The 25,727-nt window shown below is 37.1% G+C and overlaps 1 protein-coding gene across 4 annotated transcripts in view; it reads right to left on the bottom strand.

Annotated features, from left to right (window-relative positions):
- Window positions 1-25,727, bottom strand: part of PDSS2 (decaprenyl diphosphate synthase subunit 2) — a 270,216-nt gene that overhangs the window by 150,351 nt on the left and 94,138 nt on the right. For 2 of the 4 annotated variants that reach the window (XM_008520738.2, XM_008520744.2), the window contains exon 2: window positions 2,675-2,809. The exons of the other annotated variants lie outside the window; for them this stretch is intronic. In XM_008520738.2, coding sequence (XP_008518960.1) covers window positions 2,675-2,809 — 135 coding nt within the window. The remainder of the gene's footprint in view (window positions 1-2,674; window positions 2,810-25,727) is intronic. 4 annotated transcript variants of the gene reach the window in all.

Consider the following 25,727-nt stretch of genomic DNA (forward strand, 5'->3'; position numbering starts at 1 on the left):
CTAACTCACTTTTGGTCCCTTAGGTAATTTACTCAGGTTCCATTATCTGACATCAAAGTCAAGTTTATGAGAGAAAACCACCAACAATGTAAATCCCAGTAGTTTGGAGGTGAATGTTAACGTTCCTAAATCAGTACTTCCCTCAAATGTTAAATAATTCACTGTAGCATCATAGATGCAAGCCAGCAGCAGAAGTTACGCTTGAACAATTAAGGAAGCAGGAGCCAAACAAATGACTTCAGTGATAGAGAAACAAATTAACGGCCTCTCATAATACTATGTCAAATTATATTTTCACATTAAGAACTGTGTAAAACACCCAAGCATCACACTGACTTACTAGATCAAGTCTGATTACAGAAAATAGCCTAGAACCACACACCAGGATTATTCCCTAAACGTAATTGTGGATTCTATACACTTGGGTATGAACCCATTTATGCTATTCAGAAAAATTTTTATATTCATAATGTACCACCTACTCTTTTTCAAAGTTCTGTTACAACTGCTCATATTACAATGACCGTATACCAAATGCACTATGTTCTCATGAAGGATCAGAAGGCGATACAGCTGTTTCTTAGAGGCTAGATAAGAAATTCGAAACATGAGGCCACATCACAGTGCACTGTGGACATACAAACAACGGCACCTGCAGTGTAGAAAGGGTACATAGTTTAGAGGAAAACCAGGATTTAAATCCAAACTCTATCACTTTCTACCAAGAGGATTTTAGACAAATATTGATCTCAGTATCAGTTTCTTTTTCTGTAAAATGGGGATGATTCGTTTATGCAGTAAATATTTATTGAACACCTATCACGTGTCAAATAGTACTTTCCAAGGGTTACTTTAGGATTAGACATAAGAAAACGTAGCTAGTGTTCATTAGAGGTCTGTATGGTTATCCAAAAGCAAGCCAGGATGACTGAACAATGAAGCAGGGTCAAAGTCGGCCAACTGAAAACCAACAGAATCCCTAGCAAGAAACAGAGACACGGGACACAGTGGGATGTGAGGTCTGTTTTGTTTCCAGGGACTAACAGGTTATTGGTATTCATTGGAGATCTTTATGTATTTTCTCTAGTTATTTCATCTAAACTCAGCCAAGAATTTTCCACAAAATTTATAAGGTAAAGTTCTGAGCTCACATTCAAACAGGCTGGGGGAAGGATGTAGAAGTATTAAAGGCTTGCCAGGTTGTTTCCCAGTCAGAAGCTTTTAAAGATATACTTACAAGATCTTTTGTGGTGTATTAATTTAATGGCTTATCTAGTCTACAAGTGAAGTCAATTCTTTGAATCAGACTAGGAAAGTGGAATGGAATCAAGAAAAAAACCCATGAGATTTGGAAGGAAGAGAACTATACTTAGAGCCTCAACTTTTCTCATTTGCCAACTGTGTCACCTTGAAAGAATCTCAAGATTTTTGAATCTCAGTTTTCTCAAGAATAAAATAAGTATAACAATTCTCACCTATGCCATTATTGTAAGGATCACATGGGATAACTGTCATTAAAATGATCAGTAACCTACAAAGCACTAAACAAATATAAATTATTTCAAAGTTGAGTAGGAACTGAAAATGACCCCAAGATATCTCTTCCACTGAAGATACTTGTGCGGATAAATGGTAGAAGGTCTGCAAAATTATTGCGGCTGGAGGAGGGCCATTTGTAGACACAACAGTAATAATCTTAGCTTGCTTATTAGTGAGGAAGGGTCATTGGACTTCACAGCTGGCAAGCGATAGTCATCTCTAAATATCACAGAAGAAAAAAACATTCATGGTTAAGACTTCCAGAAATAAAAAAAAATCTACGATGTGGACTGATTTTTTTAAGTAAATCAATAAGCTATATTAGCCATAAGTCAAAGTTCCTGGAAATGCTTCTTTTTGTGAGGAAAATTTCCTTGTCATCCTTGTTTTAGGGTAGCTTTAATTTGACGTGCCAAAGTCTACTTGCAGATTGTTACCTCCACACAGGCTTTTACCACAGTCTCAAGCACACTGCTAAGATTAAATAAAGCTATTGCTGCTATATTGTTACTAAAAAATATGCAGTGATTTTTTAAAAAAATAAAACTGAAAATTTTAAGTTTGTTTCACATGTAGCAAAAATGACTAATACACACTCATAAATTTATTTTTTAATCTAAATGTGAGATATAAAAATCTCTTATTCCAGAAACTTCAGTAAAAACTTCTTCACCATATAAATACTGAAAATAAAGTAACTGATACAGCACTGAAGTAGACTACTTCTCCTAAAATGGTAGCTACATCATTCTTTTACAGCTAGGTATATCATTTTGAGTAGGTTTAAAAATCATCAATCCTGGACTAAGGGACAGAGAGGACCCTACAGAGATACAATGATACCATGTTGGGAGAGGAGGGTTAGTGATGAAAAGAACATTGTAAATGCCCAAGGTAGAAATGAAAGTATTTGACATAAACGTATGGGGAGATTTACCAGAGTTATGCACGGAGCAGCCAAGATGATCAGATTTATTAAGAACAATAAAAATCCATTTTTTAACCTTACGAAATATTTTAATCTATCTTTGAATCAGGGAGTGACAAAGAACTAAACAATGATTTCCAGTGACCACTGCTCAGTAAAAGGAAACACAATTTAGCGAGCAACATTAAAAGACTAATTTCTTCTTACCACGAGTAGATCCCACTGACCATGTCATAGTTCTGACATGAAGCCTTCATGCTGCTCGGCCCAGCTGCTTTAGAAATAAGTAGCACCACCAAGCCCCTCAACTGCAGGTTATGCCGGCTGTCGTACACAAGCCCCCTGCCAACAAGGAAAGAGAAAAGAGGATTAACACACCCTCACAGGATCAGTCAGATCAAGGTCAAAAACTGCTGCAAGCACATCCATACTTCCAAATTCGGACAATGGGACTTGCTGAAAAGAAACAGGACCGGGGGAAGAAAGTTAATAGGGGGAGGCAATGAGTTCAGGAAACTAGAGAAACCTATGGCTGGTTTTAAAAGTGACAATCTCAAATTGTCAGGATCGATAGGGCTTCCTCCTCCTTTCTGGGTTTTCCCACTGTCTCTAACCTACCTCGTAATCTTTAGCGTTTGCTCTGATAACAACAGGAACGCATAGTTTAAACTGCTTCGTGGAGTTGATAGCAACTGAAATACAAATTGTATAGCTCGGATGCAGTGATATTATCTGGTGATGACAGTGGTAAGGGGGAGTGGTAAAAAGCAATTTTTGCCTTCACAGGTAGAGAAGAAGCTCAGAGAATGAAAGGATTAAACCAAATCCAAATGACTCAAAAATTTATTTGATAAGTAAAATGGAAATGAATGCCATCAGCAAAAATCTTGCCATTTCCTATTACTTACGCAAAGAATTATCATTCTACACAAAATAAGGCTTTAACTTAGTATGTCACCTTTTTTTGCTATGAAGATTGAATTTTTATAATTTCTACTATAACTAAGGTCAGGAATACTTTCCAGGAATACATTATTTTTAAGTATTACAAGTGGCTGTCATACAAGAACTAAATGGCATTGTTAAAAAAGAAAGAAAGAAAACTACGGGCAATATATTATAATAAATTAATATTTAGAACAATGTTCATGGGCACTAATAAAATAGATTACATTACAGCATACATAAATAATATACAAATATAGCTCTTGAATGTGGTGAAAAAACATTAAAAATTTGTATTATAATACTTCATTGAATTGTTAAGACTTCCTTGGTGAATTCTGAACAAAGAATCAATTTAAACGAATTAAGTTAACATAGCCAAAATTGATGAGTTAGTCCATTACTTAAGAAAAATCTTGGGGCTGGCCCCATGGCCAAGTGGTTAAGTTTGCGCTCCGCTTCGGTGGCCCAGAGTTTTGCAGGTTTGGATGCTGGGTGTGGACATGGCACTGCTCATCAGGCCATGCTGAGGCGGCGTCCCACACGCCACAACTAGAGGCACTCACAACCAGAATATACAACTATGTACTGAGGGGCTTTGGGGAGAAGAAGAAGAAAAAAAAAAAAAGAGAAAAATCTTCACCCTCATACCTCCAAACAGAAATTTTTAAAAGGGCCCGTTCTTACTCTTTCATTAGTTTCAAGAAAGACAGTTCTTCAGGCTCTCTGCAAAGTAACAGTTACAGCTCTTTCTCTATTTATATTTTCTCCTCAATCTAGTAAGTGATCTTCAGCAAGTTAGAGGGGTTAATGACTTTTAAAAAGAAGTTCTAATTTCCTAGGAAAAGTAAGCTAATTTAAGGTAACTAAGCTATATCACAATAGAAACAAAGAATCATCAGTAATGTTTAAAGCTCTTTATTATCATTTAACAATCTACTTAAATCCTATAGACCTAATTGCAGGGAGGCTGGGAAGCACCCTATTTTGGAAAAAGAAAATGCAAAATGGGAGCTCTTTCTAAATTTTCTGCTTTGAATTACAAGTTTTAACTTACGCTACTAGATCTTTATTCATGCATTATTTACAGTGAATCTTTTATTCTTCCCTGTTGTACAATAATACTAAAGAGAAAGTCTGACTGGCTCTTAATTCTAGAAAGGGAAAAGAGGAAGGTAAGGCTGTGTGTGCGTGTGTGTATGTGTGTGTGTGTGTGTGTATTTTGTGGGTTGGGCCTGGTTAGGGATGAAGGACATAATGACACAGTCAGAATTCTAAGAGGTGAAACTTGAAATAAGTCTGACCAAGTTAGGCCAATGAAACAGCTCTGGCAACAGTTCTGACAACATCTTCCTCATAGTTCACAGAGACGGGACCTTTCACAGGAGACACACACACAAACTAATAATAATAATAATAACAACAACAACAACAACAATAGCAACAAACGCTTACATAGTGCTTTATATGCCAGGAACTGTTCTATGCATTATAATATATATTAACTAAATTACTTCACAACAATTTTAAGAGGAAGGCACCATAACTACCCTGATTTTCAGATGAGGAGAATGAGGCACACAGAGAGATCAAGCAACTGGCCAAGATAGCAAAGCCAGTAGGTGTTAGAGCCTTGATAGAGTCAGGATTTGAACACTGGCCGATTGGCTCTAGAGTCTATATATACTCTTAACCATTATGCTCTAATGACTCTGTATCTGTTTCATCTCATGTACAAAACTATTTGCTAAGTCAAATTAGAAGAGTCCCACTTTAGAACCAGGTTTGAAAAATTCTTCTGCCAGTGACTAGCTGAACGACTCAGAGACTGTCACCTTGTCTATAAAATGAGATTAACAACATCTGCTTTCCATAGTCATTGTATGGCAGAGACAACATGAATAAAGTATATAACACTACAGAGCACATGGTAGGTGATCAGGTGATCATAAAATTACATTCTCTTTCCTTATTACTTTTTTGCCATCTATTTTCTCCTCAACTCTTAGATTTTCTCTTTCTTCTGCTCTGTTTCTCCTTGTATCTCTCAAAGTCTTCCCTACTCTACCAGCATGTATAATCTCCTACAAATATTGTTTCCTTTTAAGATAGTCTGTGGTCGTGGACTGGAAGAATTAACATAGTTAAAATAGCCATACTTCCTAAAGCAATCTACAAATTCAATGCAATCCCTATCAAAGCTCCAAGGACATTTTTCACAGAAATAGAACAAAGAATCCTAAACAACAAAAGACCCTGAATAGCCAAAGGAATCCTGAGAAAAAAGAACAAAACTGGAGGCATCACATTCCCTGATTTCAAGATATACTACAAAGCTATAGTAATCAAAACATCATGGTATTGGCATAAAACAAGACACACAGATCAATGGAATAGAATCGAGAGCCCAGAAATAAAACCACACATCTATGGACAGCTAATTTCCAACAAGGTAGTCAAGAACATACAATGGAGAAAGGAAAGTCTCTTCAATAAATGGTGTTGGGAAAACTGGACAACTACATGGAAAAGAAAGAAAGTAGACCATTATCTTACACCATACACAAAAATTAACTCAAAACAGATTAAAGACTTGAACGTAAGACCAGAAACGATAAAACTTCTAGAAAAAAGCATAGGTAGTACACTCTTCAACGTCAGTCTTAGCAGTATAATTTCAAATACCATGTCTGACCAGGCGAAGGAAGCGAAAGAAAAATATAAATGGGACTACATCAAACTAAAAAGCTTCTGAACAGCAAAGGAAACCATCAACAAAATGGAAAGACAACCTAACAATTGGGAGAAGGTATTTGTGAACTACATATCTGATTAGGGGTTAATATCCAAAACATATAAAGAACTCATATATCTCAACAACAAACAAACAACTCAGTTGAAAAATGGGCAAAAGATCTGAACAGCCATTTTTCCAAAGAAGATATCTAGATGGGCAACAGGCACATGAAAAGATGTTCAAAATCACTAATTATTAGGGAAATGCAAATCAAAACTACAATGAGATATCACCTCATGCCAGTCCAAATGGCTATAATTAATAAGACAAGAAATAACAAGTGTTGGAGAGGATGTGGAGAAAAGGGAACTCTCATATACAACGTAAACTGGTGCAGCCACTATGGAAAATAGTATAGAGATTCCTCAAAAACTTAAGAATAGAACTACCATATGATCCAGCTATTCCACTGCTGGGTATTTATCCAAAGAATATGAAAACACGAATGTGTAAAGATATATGCACTCCTATATTCATTGCAGCATTATTCACAATAGCCAAGACTTGGAAACAACCTAAGTGCCAATCAAGGGATGAATGGATAAAGAAGATGTGGATAAAGAATACTACTCAGCTATAAAAAGGATAAAATCTTGGACCTCCCCCATGGCCGAGTGGTTAAAGTTCTGCACGATCCGGTTTGGCGGCTGGGTTAGCAGGTTTGGACCCCAGGTTTGGACCTACTCCACTCACCAACCACACTGTGGGAGTGTCCCATGTACAAAAAAAAATAGAGGAAGATTGGCACAGATGTTAGCTCATGGCTAATCTTCCTTAAGCAAAAAAAAAAAAAGAGGACTGGCAACAGATGTTAGCTCAGGGTGAATCTTCCCCAGCAAGAAAATTAAACAACAACAACGAAAAAAAATGAAATCTTGTCATCTGCAACAACATGGATGAACCCTGAGGGTATTATGCTAAGTGAAATAAGTTAGACGGAGAAAGTCAAATACTGCATGATCTCACTCATACGTAGAAGACAAGAACAACGACAACCAAACACAGAGATACAGAGATTAGACTGGTGGTTACTAGAGAGGAAAGAGGGAGGGAGGAGGGTGAAAGAGGTGACAGGGCACATGTGTACAGATGGTATTATCATGGATGGTAATTAGTCTTCAGATGGTGTACACAGAAATTGAAATATGATGACGTACACCTGAAACTTTAAATATATTGTTTCCTTTTCTATCTCCTGAAATAACAAAGGTAGGGCATTCTTCCCCTGTCCCCCATCCAAACATCATGAGACACTTGCCACTCTCAGAATGCATTACTGAAAAGGTCAGGAAAAGAAACTGTAGTGGACCGGTTGACAGAAAGCAAGAGAGGAGTCAGCAAAGTACGTCTTATGACCACTAATTTTCATGTATGACAGTAGTTAACAATCCAGAGAACAGGTTAACAGCTTGAGTAAATTAAATAACTGTTTCCAAAACACCACTTCTTTAAACTCACTTCATTAACACCTTTAGAAAAAACAGCACTAAGATAAACTGATAACGTCCACAGCTCAAAAATTAGCCCACAACCAGAAGATAATATGAGATTTTGCTCCTGAGCATAAAAAACCCCGTAGGATTCTAAACTTACAGAGATAACATGTTTCATATAGTTCGGGTCATACTTCATCTGGAAAACTGTGATTTATTCTCAGCGCCTCTCTTAAGGAGGGACCCTGACAAGCTGGAGCATCTCCCAAAGATGGTGAAATCATATACGGCCACACATGGCGCTGAAGAACAAAACCCACGGATGCGAGCTGGGAGGACAATACAGTTCGTATTCTCAAATTTATTCAGTCAAAAATGTGGTGAATGCTTACTACATGTAAGGCACAGTGCTAAACAGACAGTGGATGAGGTGACGGCGAGCCCTGGAGAGCTCTGGTCTCCCTTCTTGGGGATAATACAGTCTGGATTAAAAATCACAATGAAATGTGGCAAGAGCTACTTTAGAGGATGAACTAGGGCTGTGAGAGCACAGAGAAGGGGCAACTAACATAGCAGAGGTGAGCAGGGTGAAAGAGATCCTCCTGAGACGTAAAGGATGAGAAGGAAGTAGCCAGGGAGCTGAAGTGGGGAGGGGAAGTGAAAAGAAAAGTGTTCCAAAAAAGAAGCATATCCGTGAAGGGTTAGAGGAGAGAGAAGAGGACACGGCTGTTTCCAGAAGCAATATGGCAGGAGCACAGTGTGGGAGGGGAAGAGTGGAGAACTAAAGCTGGAGGCATGCATGACAGCTGTCTGCTCATTTGAAAGGGTCCCGTATGGATGGGAGACAGACCCAGGAAGTATTACTTTAGAGACTGACACTAATGAATAGAAAACACAGCAGGCCAATTTTGGCTCAATATGAAGAAACTAAAAAGCAGAGTAGCCTCTGTTGAGGCTGAGTGCCTTGTACTAGAAATATTCAAGAAGCTGCACAGCCTCTGACATAACACATTAGAGAGAAACCTGGACTATTTGACATTTGAAGTTTTTTCTTACTCTGTGATTTCTTTATGACCTCACTTCACTACATTTAATTATCTGGTACTCTACAATAAGTACAATAGGCATAAAAATTGGAAGAATTCTCTACTGTCATCAACATGTCATAAATGAAAGTAATATTTAGTATCTTGTAATCTTTATCACTAAAATTCTACATAATTGTTTTCTTTTAGCTAATATAAACAAACACTTCATCATTCATTCATTCAACTAATATAGACTGAACGCCTTGCACACATCAGGCCCTGTGCTAGGCACGGATGCAATGGGGAGCAAAACCAGGCATATGGCTTGTGAAGCTTATGATCTAGTGGAAGAGACTGGTAATAATGAATGAATCACAAATAAATGTAAAACTACAACAGTAATAAATCCCACAAAGGAAAAAGAGAGATGGTATTGTGAGAGCTTATAATTCGGGAAGTAAACTAGCCAGGAAAGCCAGAGGCCTCTTCAGGAAGTGATGGCTGAGTTGATATTCAAAGGAAGAAGAGACGTAAAAGAGGGGTGAGGGAAGAGACCTGGTAAGGGGAGTGTATCTGCAGCTCAAGAATGAAAATACGCAAGGTTGAGAGGAAGACAGGGACTAGAAAACATGCGTTGTCACATCCAAAGAGCAATGTGAAGCCACTGCAGTATTTTATTAGCCAACAGTAACATATCCAGGTATTTTTAAAGACAAACAAAAGCCCCCAAATCCTCTATCATCAGTGTGAAAAATGACTTGGTGGGGGAGAGGGGAGGAGGAAAACAAAGAGGGTGTGAGGAGACCAGCTAGGAAGCTTCTGCAGAAGCCAATGAGAAATGTGGGGGTAGCTGGGTGGACGCACCAGAGATCTACCAAGTCAAAAACATATTTCAATTCAATTGAAATAGATATTGGATACTATGCAGTCCTGGAAAGTTAGCTAATATGGATATATCACTAATTTTAAATAATATCATCCTGAAAAGTCTATAAGTAGAATTTTAGAGGGAAAAAACTTGGCTTCCTCCAAAATTCTGCTCTAGATCTACAACAGACAAACAGTAAATGTTAATATTCTAATACCTATACAGTTTCATGGAGATAAGGATTGACTAGGTGAAAGTTTGTGTAACCCAGATCTATATACCCTTCTCACTTTATGGTTTCTATAGCTAACTGCAACTCTCACTGTGTCATCATACTTTCCATAAGTATTATCTAATTTCTCTTCCTTAACCCAATCCTATATGTATTTCAAATTCTCAGATCACAGCTATGGCACCTTTCCATACATCCTCTCAAATCCCATTTCCTCAACACATACGTACCCAGCACGAGAGGTATACAAAGAAATAAGAAGTGTAAGAAAAGAGCTATAATAATAGATTTAAAAAATGGTGCATTGAATAATACAAGGAACAGATAACAAAGATAGCAGAGTAATAAAAAGCAGTCAGTACACAGAGGAATAAAGAAAAGTGCTTCTTGCTAGAGGTACCCCTCGTGGTAGCGGCAGCATCAAATTTCCCCGAGCAGAGAACAGAGGTAGGAGTGGGATGGGTTACTGGAATGCAAAGAAGGGCATTTTAGGAGAAAGAAACAGATTATGCAGCGATGAGGAGAGAGAAGAATGAGGAGCAGGTTCAGGAGCTGCGGGGCTACCTATTTGGGCAATGTGTGAAGGTGAACAAGCCCAGAAAAACAGACAGCCTAAAGAGCGAAGGGCCTTGAAAGACAGGGTTTGAGTCAGGACTTTATTCTGCAGGCAATCTGAAGGTACGGATGGTTTGTCAGCAAGGCAGTAATGTGATTAGAGCTAAAGACTAAAACTGTTACTCTGGGCCTAATACTGTTACTCTGGCAGTAGCGTGTTGGGTGCAGTGGAAAGAAGAGAGAAGATTAGTTAGGAGTAGCTTCTTCCAATAGTCCAGGTGGGAGATAATGAGGCCCTAAATTAGGGTAGTTGCAGCAGAGATGGAAAAGAAAAGCTGAATAATGGCAGGAGCATGGAGGTCGGACAGGCTAGTCTGGCCAACTGACTGCATGAGGGAGATGTCAGGAAGGGATCAGAATGCAAAGGAAACATAAGGGCTGAATTTAAGATTCAAACCTGTTTGCTGGAGGTGATGATGCTAGCACGAGCAGGGATTGGAAAGAATAAGGAGAGTTAATGGGGAATTAATGAGTTCAGTTTTGGACATGTTAACTTTGAATGCATAAGGACTTCCAGATGGAGATGCCCAGCAGGCAGCTGGAAATTCTATGGGTATAGATTTGGGAAGCAGTTTCATAGAGGTGATGGCTGAAGCAGTAGGAATTGATGGATGAGTATTTTTGAGAGGAGAAAAGAGAGAAAAGAAGGGAAGGGAAGGGAAAGGAAAGGAAGATATGGGAAGAGAAAAGGAATTTTGGAGAATTCCTATACTTAAGGGACTGAGGAAGGATGAATAACCAATATGAAGGAACACAGTATGTCTGTAAACAAATACAAGGGGTCTCCACAGACACCCAGAAAGAAGCGTGAGGGGCTAGCCCCATGGCCTAATGGTTAAGTTCAGCACACTCCACTTTGGTGGTCCAGGTTCAGTTCTCAGGTGCAGACCTACACCACTCATCAGCAGTCATGCTGTGGTGGCGACCCACATGCAAAATAGAGGAAGACTGGCACAAATGTTAGCTCAGGGTGAATCTTCCTCAGCAAAAAAAGAAAGAAAGAAAGAAAAGTGTGGACATACATGTACAATGGAGAAAGAACTATGACAGTGCAGTACGCAGAATCTAGGACCAGTAGTTGCTCCTTCCATGAGCTTTCATGGTACTTATTATAAACTTATGGTTTGGGACTTAATACACTGAGTAATAAAAATGATAACGACACAATTACCATAACATACTATAATGCCAGGCATGTGCTGTTGTACATGCACATGCTCTAATTCTCAGAAACACCAGGCAAAGGAACTGGTCATATCTCTTTACAGGTGAGGAAAATTAGCAAGAAAGCTTAGAAAAGTTAAATGATTACTAGTTGTAATAGTCAAGTAGTAATGGAAGTACCAAGATTTAGACATAATTTGGGCTCCAAAGCCCAGGCTCGCTTAGGCTCTGCGGCCTTGCCATTTAATTTGTTTGCAGGCACTCCCTCCCAAGTCTGTGAGAACCTTGAGGGCACTCATGTTTGGCCGTCTTTGGATGCCCTGCACCCAGCAGAGTAACTGACACTGAATAACCCTCAAACAAATGCAAGATGAGAGAATAAATGGCTTCGAGAAGTAGAGCAGCAGGCTCTCTCTTACACATCTCACCCAGGTAGACCTGTTACCATGCCCAGCTTTTCTCATCTCTCCTGTTATCCATTTGCTACATTCAACTGTTCAGCTCTGAATCTTGAGTCCCTCTTCCTAAATCATAGTGGATTCTTTAAAAGTGACAGCCACACAGAAGAAAAGCCACAAAACATTCTAAAAAACATGCTGAGATTTATTTTAATGCTATGTTGAAAAGTTACTGTATATAAGAAGTATGCCATGTCAAAGGACCTATTCCTTAAGTTTTAAATAGAGAGAACTCAAAACATGGGAGTGTTTATGTGTTTTGTTTCTTCATTTAGGAGAACTGACTGAATTTGCTGCCACATCAGTGCCCATGAGGGAAGGCTGCCCTCACTTTGAACAGAAGGTAGGGGTAGTTCCAGATGGAGAGCTGAGGTAGGGTGGCAGAATTGAGGCACAAGAGAAAACTTTTGGGATTCATGCTTGGGAGTTCAGAATTCTAACTTACGCCAGTGATCCAAATCACAATCTCTTGGTAAAGTTATAATCAAATATTAAGAAAACAATTTCCACCTACAAGGGACCATCACCCTTGAGTTAGCTCAAAGCACCTCAAAGTAAAACTGAATGGGGAAGAGTCAGCAGTGCCCAGACCCACAGGGGAAGAACTCCCCCCATGCTAACACCTAGCGGTACAGAGTTTATTTTACTGTTTTATTACCCCACTTTTAATATATCCAATTCCAATAAATCAATCCAGAAAATGTAAGCATAAAAGATGGATGTCAAATCTAACATATATGAGGTAGCTTGATTCATAAGATTCCTAATAATGCTTGTGACTGTGACCCTAGTTAAAACTTTTGAAAATTCACACACAGATACCTGAAACAAAACGACTTATCACAATGTGCACAGTTTTTGCCAAAGAACCATAGGAATACTCTGATCTTTTCTACTCTTTTTTTTTTTAACACTGACTGCAACCTGCTAAATTGATTTTGTGACCTACTAATGAGTTGCAACCTGCAGTTTTTTGAAAAACAGTGTTTTAAGTCAGGTAAAGTATTTGATATGTTAAGTCAAAAGAACTGGAAGTATAATGCAAAATTAATTAAATAGGAATAGAAAGATCACTATTTACAAACAAAAAATCTGCCATACACTAGAAGAAATTTAGTGCTGCAACAAAGCATTAAAAATTTTTAATGACATGGGGAAATATTTAACATGTTAAACGAAAAGATAGAATGTAAAATTGTATATATAATATAATCTCAATTACATTTCTATATATGCACATACATATGCATATAAATAAGGCCAAGGACAAAAACTAGAACTAAATATGGCAAAACATTAACATTTTAAATCTGCATATCATTATACAGGTGTTCAATACACAAAGCGTCCTTGTATTTTTCTGTGTGTTTAAAATATTTTGTTTAAAAAAATGAAAAGAAACAAGATAGGAAGAAAATACCCCCAAATGGCAGCAAGTGTTAATCAATGGATTTTTAGATTAAGGGTAATTTATTTTCTAAATTGCATAAGAGCACAGATCTCTTTTTAAGTCTGGAGAAAAAAATACTGTATTTTAAAAATAACAATTTTAAGAAGGCAGATGACTTACTACATTATAGTTGTGTTTCTCATTTGCAGAAAAAAATTCAATACACATTTAATGAACCCCAGAGTCCTATGTTGGGTGCTTTTGGGGTTCTCATATTTCATGTTTAAATTCTCTAAGATTTAGACGCAAGGCCAAAGTTGAAATGGTATCAAAGAAGTCATGTTAAAAAATATATATAATTAGCAATTCAATGACAGTAACATTACTCAGTTGTAAAAGAAAAAAATTAATAGTCATGAAAATTGTTTTAAAGCACTATAATTTGAGGAAGACTAAAAATAGTCTGCATGTCACAGATTTTTATATAAAATTAGCAAAAGAAGTGGAGGTTAATTTCCATTGACAAAATGACCCAAATTGTATTATTCCTGCCATATCTATCCTGAGACTAAACTGCCCTAGACTTGAAACAACTTCAGGGCCTGAGGTGACCAGCCTTTAGAATCTGGGAGCTGCAGCAGTCACTGACATGGCTCGAGGGCCGCATGCACATCCCACCCAAATTAAATCCCCAAGGGACAGCAGGGCCAAGGAACTGCCTCACCAAAGTCCTCCCAAAGCTGCAATTAGGGTTGATGGGCATGTGGCAGAAGAGAGGCGCCGGAAAAAAAGGAGTCAGAGAGAAGAGAAGGTAGAATGGGGGTAGGGCACAGGGGTTGTTGAGCAGGGGGGAAATCAAGCCAGGAGCTTTTAAGAAATGTTACTCAATACCAGTAGTTTAATGAAATATGACTGAAATAAAAAAAGTAAAAAATAATGCCATAATCGTCAAGTTTGCAGCAAGATGTAGGCTGGCCATCTTAGAATTAAACATACCACCAGAGAAGAACAACAACAAAGATTTCCCTACTCAATTGAAAATTTATTTAAAAATACTAATGCGGTAAAGTAGGGCCATTTAAAAAGATATTTTTCTCACACTGAAAACTCTCTTAAAATCATCTCAGACAATAATTTTTTCATACAGATTCCTTCTGTCCACATTAAAAAATCAACTTAATGTTGAAGCAAAGAGGTAGAAAAATTGAGTGCTGGAACACAGGCATCATTACACTACACAGACACACGAGACTCACACCACCACTCAAGCAGTGACACTGGCTAAGAGCGAACGCGCTGTGAATTACACCTCCTACTACCACGGTCCGTCTGTGCAGGAAGTAAACCAACCAAACGTGAATGAGTGCTCTTTCCCTTAATGCGCAGCGCTTTTCTCCACTGGCAGTTCCAACTGCAACAGACTCTGCCACTCAGATCCAAGAGAACTGCTCTCAGAGTAATCTTCTGTAACTGTCTGGGTTTCACTCAGCTGGTAGAAGAGCGCATTTTTATCAAAAAGAATGTCTCAACGTAAGTAATAATATTTATTCAGTAATTGGTGTATTAGTGCTATTAGCTAATGAAGATGGTTCAGTTGTGCAAAATTTAGAATATTTGCATTAGCACTAGTTGGAAAAGACAAAAGGTAGAAGTCCACTCAATTGGCTTTTACATAACATATTATTAAGAGGCTAAAGCCAAATGTAAAAGACACAATAGCAGACGGGAGAAGCCAGTAAAAATAAAGCAAGTAGGAAAAAAGCGATGAAACACTTTACAGAGAAACAGAAAATACCTCCAGGGCAAACTGGGATGGGGTGGGAAGGTAGCAAAGTGAAATACATGGATTTTAGCAGGAGAAATGAGTTCTTAAAAAAGGAATGGAAGAACAATCAAAACCTAAAACTACATTATTACAACATGATGGTTCAGAAATCAAGTGCAAAATTTTTAAGAATATCTCATTTATTTTTCCAAAACCGACACTGACATCAAGGTACAGGAGACCAAAACATGTGGTGGGACACAAACTGTGGTCGTCTTCCACAGAAAGAATTTCCTCCAGAGAAGATTCCACGATCCTAAGTTCAAATCTACTAGCTCTCATAATCACAAATATTGTCACCCAAATAACACTAAGATCTTATAAATATTTAGAATAGCCACCAAGAGAAGTAGTAAAGGCAAAAGATTACTATCATAGTGGCAAATTATGTGTGTCAATAGGAAAACATGATTCAATTTTTTAAAGTTTCGTTTACATGATCTTAATTAATAGGATGGCACTTACTGAATGAAGAGAGAGATGCTTAGAATAAATTACATACAGATTATTCTAGCCAATTTAATCCTCAGAGAACAATAACACTTGCTCTACTCTAGTAGGTCAAAAGGGTCTAGGAAGAAATCCCTCATTTACTAGATTGCCAGCAAGCTACCTGGAGGCAGACTGTCTCATCCGCCCTGGGATAACCCAAAGCCTTCACGGGTGCTAGCTCATCTAATCTGACAAGCATCCTGTGAGGTCGTAGTTTACCTCATTTTATTAATGAGGATACTGAGGCTCACACTGCTAGTTTATTTCCTCCATATCAATGATTATTACTGACACACTACATATTTGTATTCTTTTATTTTGGTTACTATTTATCTTTCTTGACTAGAATGTAAGCATGTTACAGAATATTTACTTGTCCACAGTTGTATCTCCAGCACTTAGAATAGTGTCTGACACAAATAGACATTCAATAAATATTTGTTAGATGAATTAATAAGGTGACCAGTCCAAAATTATACAGCCAATGAGTGAGAGACCTAGGGTTCAACTCAGATGTCTGCCTCCAAAGCCCATACTCACCCAACCTAGAGCAAGAATGATCACAGCAGCATTAGAGTACAAAGAGTAAAACGGACGACGGCTTGAAATTAGGGCTGAGAAAGTACTTTACAGGTAAGAGGAGTAAAAAAAATTTTTAAGTTCATCTCTCCTGAACAACTCCTTGAAACTCCTCCTGATTAGAGGTCTGGTGTACTGAGAGCTGGACAAGCAGCTGAGCGCAACCTCCTTATGGGCAAGTTCAGCAAGACTCCTAGGCAGCACAGAGCCGGAGGATTTGTGGTCCATTAAACACAGGGCCATGGGAAGCCTTGAATAGCCCCCATTCACACAGAGCCTGAGAAAGTTTTCACTGCAGTGAAAGTGCTGTCCAGGTTAAAAACCACAAGTGAAAAACAACAACAGAAACCCTCACAGACTGCAGGAGCAGCCAGGGTCTCCACCACAGCCATGGAGCCTTACACCAAGATGAGGCTCTGCACAGGCTCAGCTTGTGGCATACAGCCCTGTGCCCTTCTGGTGGCCTGTGACAGTTGATCCTCTAAAATAGTACACAAAATTATAACTTTTAGGGAAGGAGGAGATCACATTTTTCATCACTCTTTTCTGAACACCTTGGGTCCTTTCTTTGAAATTGGGCAGAATGTGAATTTTTCCATGGAAAGAGTTGATTGAAGGGCTACTTACTTAAAAGAAATAATTTAGATACATTCCATGTTTTTATTTCTAGGAATATATTAAAATAAGACAAGAAATTTATGTTTGGAGACTTTTGTTCCCATCCTAATAGCTGTATTTTGTCCTAATTCATACTAAACTAATTCATTTTGGTAAGGTAAAAGACAGTAAAGGACAGCACTATAGCTATAAAGTGCTGGGAAATGTCGAAGATGCTGTGGTCATCATTAGGCTTTGCCTCATTAGGATGTCATTTCTTCCCCACCGTCGTCCTTCCCGAAAAGTTGTGGGGCATCAGCTGAAAATGATAGCCTTTATTTCAGTAGAAATGAGAAAAAAGTAACAAGATAAGTCAGATTCTCCCCTCCCTCCAAATAAGGCAATGTAACTTATGGACATCTATCTGCCTATCCTTTTCACTGACTTTTTCGGGGCAAGGGGATGGGCAATAGGAGTGGGAGGGTAGGGAGCGAGCTACTATTTTTACAGCACATATGTGACTGTGGGCTGTGCACTTTATATGCACTTAACAATTCTATTAAGTACTAGTTATCTCCATTTCACAGGTGAGAAAGCTGAGGCTTAGAGACAGGCTAGCTTCTTGTTCAAGGTCAAAGAAAGTGGCAGGGTCAGAATTCAAAATGGAGATTGTTTGACTCCAAACCTGCTGCCTTAATCACTGGTTATTCACTCACGTTCTTTAGTTCTCAGGGACCAATAACACTGAGGCAAGCAGATGACTCCAATGTGAAAGGGCAGATGGAACTTAGAGGAAAACAAACAAGCTAGGTTTTGTTTCTTATTGTTTAAAGGCTCTTCAGCCTTGTATCAATCACTGGAATATCAAGCTAAAACAAAACAGCTATTGTTAGTAGTTTTTAAACTCTGTAACTACCCATATAAAATTAATATCTACATTTATTTTGATGTGCTGACCTGTAGCACAATATTTATTTCATATTTCTAAACTGAAATGTTTCCATCAGTACAAGCCTATTTTATCGCAACAAACACACAATATAGCCCAAGATTCTAAACACTGCTCATTGATACACTAGAGCCCAGTCTTGGCCACTTTATCCTAGAAAGGTAAAAGTAATAAACCCAAATGATAGCTAATATCTATTGCACACACTACTCTTAGAATTTTATATGTATTTACTCACTGAAACCTCACACAAGGCTGTAAGGTACCATTTTTTATCCTAATTTTACAGATGGGGAAACTGAGACACAAAGAAGTAATAAGTAAGTGGTAGGCCGATAAGTAGGTAGTAGGGCCATGATTCTAACCCAGGCATTAGGACTCTAGAGTCCACATATTTCCTCACCCTCTCCTAGACTTTTTCAAAAAGACAATCTCAAACTTAGAGAAAAGTTGCAAGTACAGAACAAATAATTTTTCTTTTCTTGAATCATTTTAAAAGTCAGTAATATGTAACTACTAATTCTCAGACCCCATTCAAGTTTCGCCAATTATCCCAATAATATTTTTTATAACAAAAGGATGCAATTCATAATTATACATTGAATTTACATGCCATGTCTCTTTGGTTTCCTTCAATCTGGAACATTTTTTTTTAATTTTTTAATTTTTTAAATTTTTTTGAGGACGATTAGCCCTGAGTTAACTGCCACCAATCCTCCTCTTTTTGCTGAGGAAGACTGGCCCTGAGCTAACATCCATGCCCATCGTCCTCTACCTTATATGTGGGACGCCTACCACAGCATGGCTTGTCAAGTGGTGCCATGTCCACACCTGGAATCCAAACCGGTGAACCCCGGGCCACTGAAGCGGAATGTGCACACTTAACTGCTGCGCCAGCAGGCCGGCCCCTGGAACAGTTTCTTAGTCTTTCCTTGACTTTCATGGCCTTGACAATTTTGAAGATTACAGGACAGTTATTTTGTAGAAGTTCTCTTAATGTGGGTTTGTCAGACATTTCTTTGTGATTAGATTCAGGTTATGCATCTTTGGTAGAATTATCACAGAAATAATGTGTTCTTCCCACCTCAATTTCAGTTTGTTTCCTGGATTTTAACTTTGACTATTTGATTAAGGTGATGTCTAACAGTTTTCTCCACAGTAAAGGCACACTTTTCACTTTTAATACTAACAAGTTTTGTGGGGAGGTACTTGGAAACTATATAAATACCTATTCCTCACAAACCAGAGCACGCCAGACATTGGCGGGTACTTAGAATCATTGCTTCTCTTGAGCAAATATGTATCATTAGCTCAATAAGGTAAAAACAGAGTGAATTGGGAAGATAAAAATGTATTTCTCCAGAGACAACTTTTATTGAATGAATAAAAAGAAACAAAATGTATCAGGTCTAATTGATAAGCAAATGATTAAACAGTGAAAGTTTCAATATTTGAGACACACAGTCATTATCCTGTCCCCGAAAAAAATTACACATTTAGTGAAAGTGGTAATAAAAAAAGGTCACAAATACAGATTCTGTTTTAAATGATGGCCTAAAAAAGACAACTGCAAAATAAACAAGGTCTGAACTGAGCAAAGAGAGGGAAACTAGGAATGACACAAACATTAACTTAGAGAGACAAAAATGTTTTCTACCATGTTAAAAGTAAAGTTGATCAAAGCAATCGGACAAAAGCAATTACTCTCTCCACATTGTCAATACAGTTCCAAACCTTATGAATTTGAGGACATTGATAAAAGTATGAAACCTTTGCCTCTGAGTGCATCTGCCAAAAACCTAATGAATTTCAGAGACACATAAGAGACATTTTGGTCCCAAAATATAGGCAATGATTTCCCTTGGTATAAAGTTCTAATGTGGTTATGTTAATAAAAATTTGATTATCTGCATCACCTGATATCAAAAGTTTCTTCCTTCCTCTGAAAGCAGCCAAACAAATTTAAAGATGGGGCGAATCCTGTGGCCAATATATTTCAGGAGTATTTTGCTTTGTTATTCATGCACAAATGGAAACTAGAAACTTAGCAATAGATTAGTTAGGTCTATCAAAATCCTTGACTGTTTGTATATGTTCCTCAGCTTCAAATATTCTGTATTTAAGTCAATGCCTGGTGAATGGTTCTCACTGTTTCATATTATGGAAGAGGTGAAAAGCACCGACAATCCTCACCGTATACTCTGGTCCCCATTCAATCTGGTCTCAAAATGTGATAATAAATACCATGCAAGCTCTTGCCTACATAAAAAGTTATAGTTAAAATGCACAGTTATTTAAGTACATCTAAAAGGTCTAATATTCTCATTCGTTATAAAGGAGCTGTTATTCCCTATGTCTGATTATTCCAAAATGTTCTTTAGTTAACTGTACTGAGATCCAGTAATTTCCTACAAAACAGCATTAACAGAACCAAGTGCTAATATACATTTCTGAAACTATCGGACGATAAAAAATATTTCCATATTTTTATGAGATTTTAGGGGAATGCACTAATAGCTAAGACTTTTTGGTAAAGAAATGTGATGAATCACAGAAACCTGATTAACTTTATCAATTCAGAGGCCTGCTGAGCCCCATTTCACAATATCACCATTTTAAAATGCTGCTAAGAAATGCATGTTGTATTAAAGCAAAACTTCATTAGAAAACGCAGCAAAAACAGTCATGTTTTACAAAAGGAGCAGAAAAGTAACAATAACTATTAAGTAAGTGTTGCTATTACAAGTTTGTCGTAAAGGGATTCTTTAACTTTGTGAGAATGGGCCATAATTGACCATCTTCTAACTTTTCAATATCACAGAAAAGATTCACACAAACTTAACTATATTAAATATTCCTACACAAATCAATAATATGAAAACAGAATAACCTTAGTGTGGCATTTATAGTTAAATATATGGAAATAATAAGGATTTCCTCTCATTTTTCATATATGAAACTCAGTAAAAGATTGTAAAATTCTATTATTCAAAATTCTGTTTTATGAATATGTAATTTTAGTGCAACTTACATTAATTACTCCATTTGTTTCATTATGGTGCAAAAGAGTTTTCAAAATTCTGGATAAAAAGAGTTATTGTAATACACTGGTTCTGCTTAAGTTACTCAGATCAATACGTGAACAAAACTGGAGAGTAGCTGGTATTAGAAATGATGATGATAGGGGGAGACAGCATGTAACAGCAGGATGTGATTTACTATTTCTACCAGGAAAAGATTAAACTGTTAACTCATCCAGAGCAGTAGTTCAACTGGGAGTGAGTTTAGTCCCCCAGGAGCCTTTGGTGATGTCCAGAGATACTTATGGTTGTCACAACTTGGGGGTGATGCTGTTGGCATCTAGAGAGCAGAGACCAGGGTGCTGTTGAAAATCCACAACATACCTGATAGTCTCCCACAACAAAGAACTATCAGCTCAAGTCAACAGTACCAACGTTAAGAAACCCTAATTTAGAGAATGTACTGTGTACTTACAGGACTCACTTCAGAGGATTATTACAAAGCTTAAATATAAACATTTATCATGTAAAATGCTAGGTATACTCCTTGGCACATACTATGTGCTCAATATGCATCAGTTATTACTATTATCAGTATTACTGTTGTAATCCATAGTCAATGATTTTTGGCTTTAGTGAAAGCTGGAACTGATACAATCCTATCTTACCTGCCCCCACGCAAAAACATAAAGAATAACTTTCAAGAAGTTGAAAAAAAAGATTTTTTCTGAAGAATATAGCAAAAAGCTTCTTGAGTGTTTATGTAGGCACCAGGTTTGCATAAACAAAATACGTGGATGTACACAATCATTTGGGATTAGGAAATATTAATTCTAGATTTTCACTTACAGTAAGAAAAACAGTAAAACATATATTTTACTTCTTTCTTCCCTAGGCAGGATTCTCAGGAATATCTATTGATTTTATTTATAGTTATTATAACAAAGTATTTTCTAGTAGCCACACTTTTTAAAAGTCAGACCATTCTGTTGAAAGCCAAGTACTCCCCTGCTATAATTTTTCTCCTGTTAGCTAAGATGACAGCAATAACTAAATGTGGTCAGCCAGTGTAATTACATTACAACTGCCTTTCCTCTCAGATATCACGTTATTATATTTGTTACCTCTTAAGACTCCTTTTTATTGTTACACCAATAAAAAGTTTTTCTGAAGAAGCAAAGCCTGTACTTATAAAAAGGTAGGTGACACCTCTCAATAGGATAACGTTAACATTTTCTCCCCAGTTCCTGAAAATACCAAAGATTCTTAAATTAAGAGTCCCACAATTTAATTCATGAAATCCTGGGGCAAAATATCAGCCTAGAAATGATAAATGAATTTTACAGAGAAATGACTTTTAGAAGATCACTGGAAATTTTTTAATGTATTTTTCTATTCTTTTTCTCAGGAAAAAAGCTTATGACTTTAAAAGGTTGGAGAATTTAAGCAAACACTCAGTGGTTTTGGAAATGTAGTTTCCATGGCAACCAACATGGTCGTCTTTATATAGCATTATAAACAGATGGTAAAGAGTGGTCATGTTTGTTTCTTTGCCAGTATATCAATAAAACTGCTGTAATACTGTATTGAATACACTTGAACTATTTAATAAATTTAATATACTAACCACAAGATCTAGTAATTTACACAGACAAATATAATTAACTAGTATCTGGGTTTTTCTTTTTCTTTTTAATAAACACATGAAGATCTTGAACAGTGAAGTCACTATACTCCATTGAGTCAACAGTCTTCCTTGGCAGGACTTTGTACAAATGTTTTCTCAGCACTTGCCATGCAGGACATATCACCACAAATATGAATCTGATGAAGAGAAAATAATGGATTGAAATAACAAAAGTGGGATCGTGTTTGGAAATTTATCCCTTGGCCATCTTTTCTTAAAGAACAAATGAGAAATTAAGAAGCACAAAGAGTTTTGTTACAATAAACAATAGGTTGTAAAGCAAATGGCAAAATTGTTTAAAAATCAGATTCCATCCCATGTACATAGTAGTGGCTTTCAAAAATGCAGGTGTTCTGAATTCCACTGGTTTAACTGTGCTGACTTGCTAGGTACTATTTGGTAGAAATCTAAAATAAGCCAAGAAACTATAAATGTGATTAGTCTGTCAGTAAAAGTTTGAACAGCCAATTCCTGCATGTATTATCAACATCTTTGAGGCAGTGACCCTGTATCTGGAAGGCAGGCACTCAGAAGGGGCTATACATGAACCTGTCGCTCCACAAGGGCCCAGGCAACCCTTCTTAATAGGCCCATCCTAGGGGCCTTGATGTATTTCCCAAGGTAGGTGAGGAATGCTTACCTTAAAAAAAACTTGGGACAGTATGTACTATTCTTAATTACATAAATAGCCATTTTGATTACACATATAAAGCAATATTTGGTAAATGGTACTTGTCTTACATTCTCCTTCTCATGCATCTATCCCTAAATTTGCTGATTTTTATCATTTACAGATTGTTTCTATGCTTCTCACATCAAAGAAAGTTCATTGGAAATGAGATATTTCATTCTGTGGAACAATCCAGGATGAAAATACAGACAAATAGTATGCATATTTATGAAAGGAGTCAATTATGTAAAGTAAATCACGGTTTAATTGAAAAAATAAAAATTTTCAATTAAAACATTTTAAGACTGGTAGAGACTGTCCTAGATTTATATTTGACTCAAAACTGGGAAAAAAATTTTTAAATTATGTATCTTGGATGAGCCACAGTGAACTACACGGTCTACCAAAGACTGCTGCCATAATACAATTTTGGGGAATTATTTAAACCTGGAGAACCTAGGAAAGAGCCTCCTTTCTCATACGAGGCTGGAGAGTCTCCAAGAAGGTACCAAGCTCATCCATCCAAAAAACATGCCTACCTACAGCGAGTGATCACTACCTGCATGACCACAAAACGGAAGCCCTTTTCAGAGGGTTTCAGTTTGCCGCCTTCTACAGTACTTGTAGTGTGGGAAACTGTCTAGCAAACAACAGCTTCTAGTTTAGCTTAACTTCTTCTCAGACGGGTTTTCAACCCTGGTGACAAAACAGAATCATCTGAAGAGCTTTAAATATGACAATACCCACATCCTAGAATATGCCAACTTAGGCACAATCATCAGAGGTGGGGACCAGGTATGAGTATTCAAAAAATACACCTCAGGTGTGATTCTAATGTGCAGCCCCATTAAAAAACACCAGACAGACTGTGATTCACGTTTTTCTTTACCCCTGATGAGAAAGAGATCTCAAACCACCACTTTCATCTTTTCAGGATACACAATTCAACATTAGATTTCCTTTTTATTACAGAGAGGCACAAGACTTAAGAAAAGGAATTGCTGTACTGAATTATTTGGTGTAGCACATTTTATCATAAAGGAGTTCAACAAAATACTGAGATGTGAAAAAAGTTTCCCTGGGAACTATTCCAGATAGTAATGTTTACCTCTTACAAAGATTATCATTATTACGAAGACTTGTGAATAGTGAATTCATTTTCACTCCTTTTGGGATATACTCAGTGTTTGAGCTGGTTATGATGTATTCTCCACTTTGAACAGTCACAAAATAAATGCTTTCTGGGTTTCCAGTGCATTTAACAGATATTCTGAAGAACTGACTTAAATGATCAACAGTGTAATTCTCACTTATTACTTCACAGATACGATATTCTCTTTTTCAAGAATGACCTTTAAACTACAACCAACAGTAGTGAAAATTCGGGCATTTGGAGAAGGAAAAGCTGCAGAGGTAAGAAGGGCTCCTTCCACCTTCCTCTCTAGCACATATTTAAAAACAATTTTTAAAAACCTGTTAACATACTGTCCCCAAAAGAGAGGAGAAATGAATGCCGTAGCTCACAAATGTTATTTTGAGCCACACATTCATAGTGAAATTCTACCATGTAGAAAAATGTAAATATCTGGTAGATTGTGATGGTAGTTCTTTATACATATGGTTTTCTCCTTTCAAATTATTTTCAAGCAGACCGATCACTTTTTGCTTGATATGAAATAGCAAATAGAAATAAAGTAATTACAAACTCTCCAAATTGTCAGCGATGGAGACTAGGGAGGAGAGTGTACAGTTAAGTAATCTGACAGGATAAACCATGATGATACCGGGGCCTTGGAATTGATTTCTATATTTTTGTTTGCTTTCTTACATTTCCACAAGCTACTAAAATTTCCACAAGTCATTTATTCTTTCCTTGAGAAACTTTATTTGGCTATTTGTGTCTATAGTGCTATTAACTCATCATAATTTTACATCAAATCCTCATAACATAACATGATTGGGGTTTAATTCTAAAAAAAATTCACAAAACAGGAAAAAACATCACCCTAATGCATTTTGGAAGAAACAACCTATTAAAGAGAGTAAGTGTGTCTGGCAGAATTCTAGAGATGACAGAAAACAAGAGGAAACAACATTTCTTAATGTTATTTAAATATGCACACAAGAGACAGGGAGATATGCTAGGACAGAGAATCAACAGGAACTCTAGTCTTCCTGCACATAAAATAGAGTTTCATTAACAATAAAGGAACAGGTGTCTTGGGACCCATTTATACAGGCTATTAACTATTATGAGCTGCTGGTATCCAAATTTATTTTAGTACTAGGCAACTGATTAAAAATAAATACAAATTTAAATTCCATCTATTAGCATGTGGAAGCAATGCCTAGCTTCCGAGAGTCTAATTTAATACAAAGGTATTTTCCTATGGTCCTGATCACAGAGGATACTGAAGTTCATATACAACATTTCCTAAGTCCCAAAACAAAGACTTTCATATTAATCCTCATTTGAATGTAAAAAATTGATGAGTAGCCTTTTGTCTTGAC

This window comes from Equus przewalskii, chromosome 9 (assembly GCF_037783145.1).
Source record: "Equus przewalskii isolate Varuska chromosome 9, EquPr2, whole genome shotgun sequence".
NCBI lineage: Eukaryota > Metazoa > Chordata > Mammalia > Perissodactyla > Equidae > Equus > Equus przewalskii.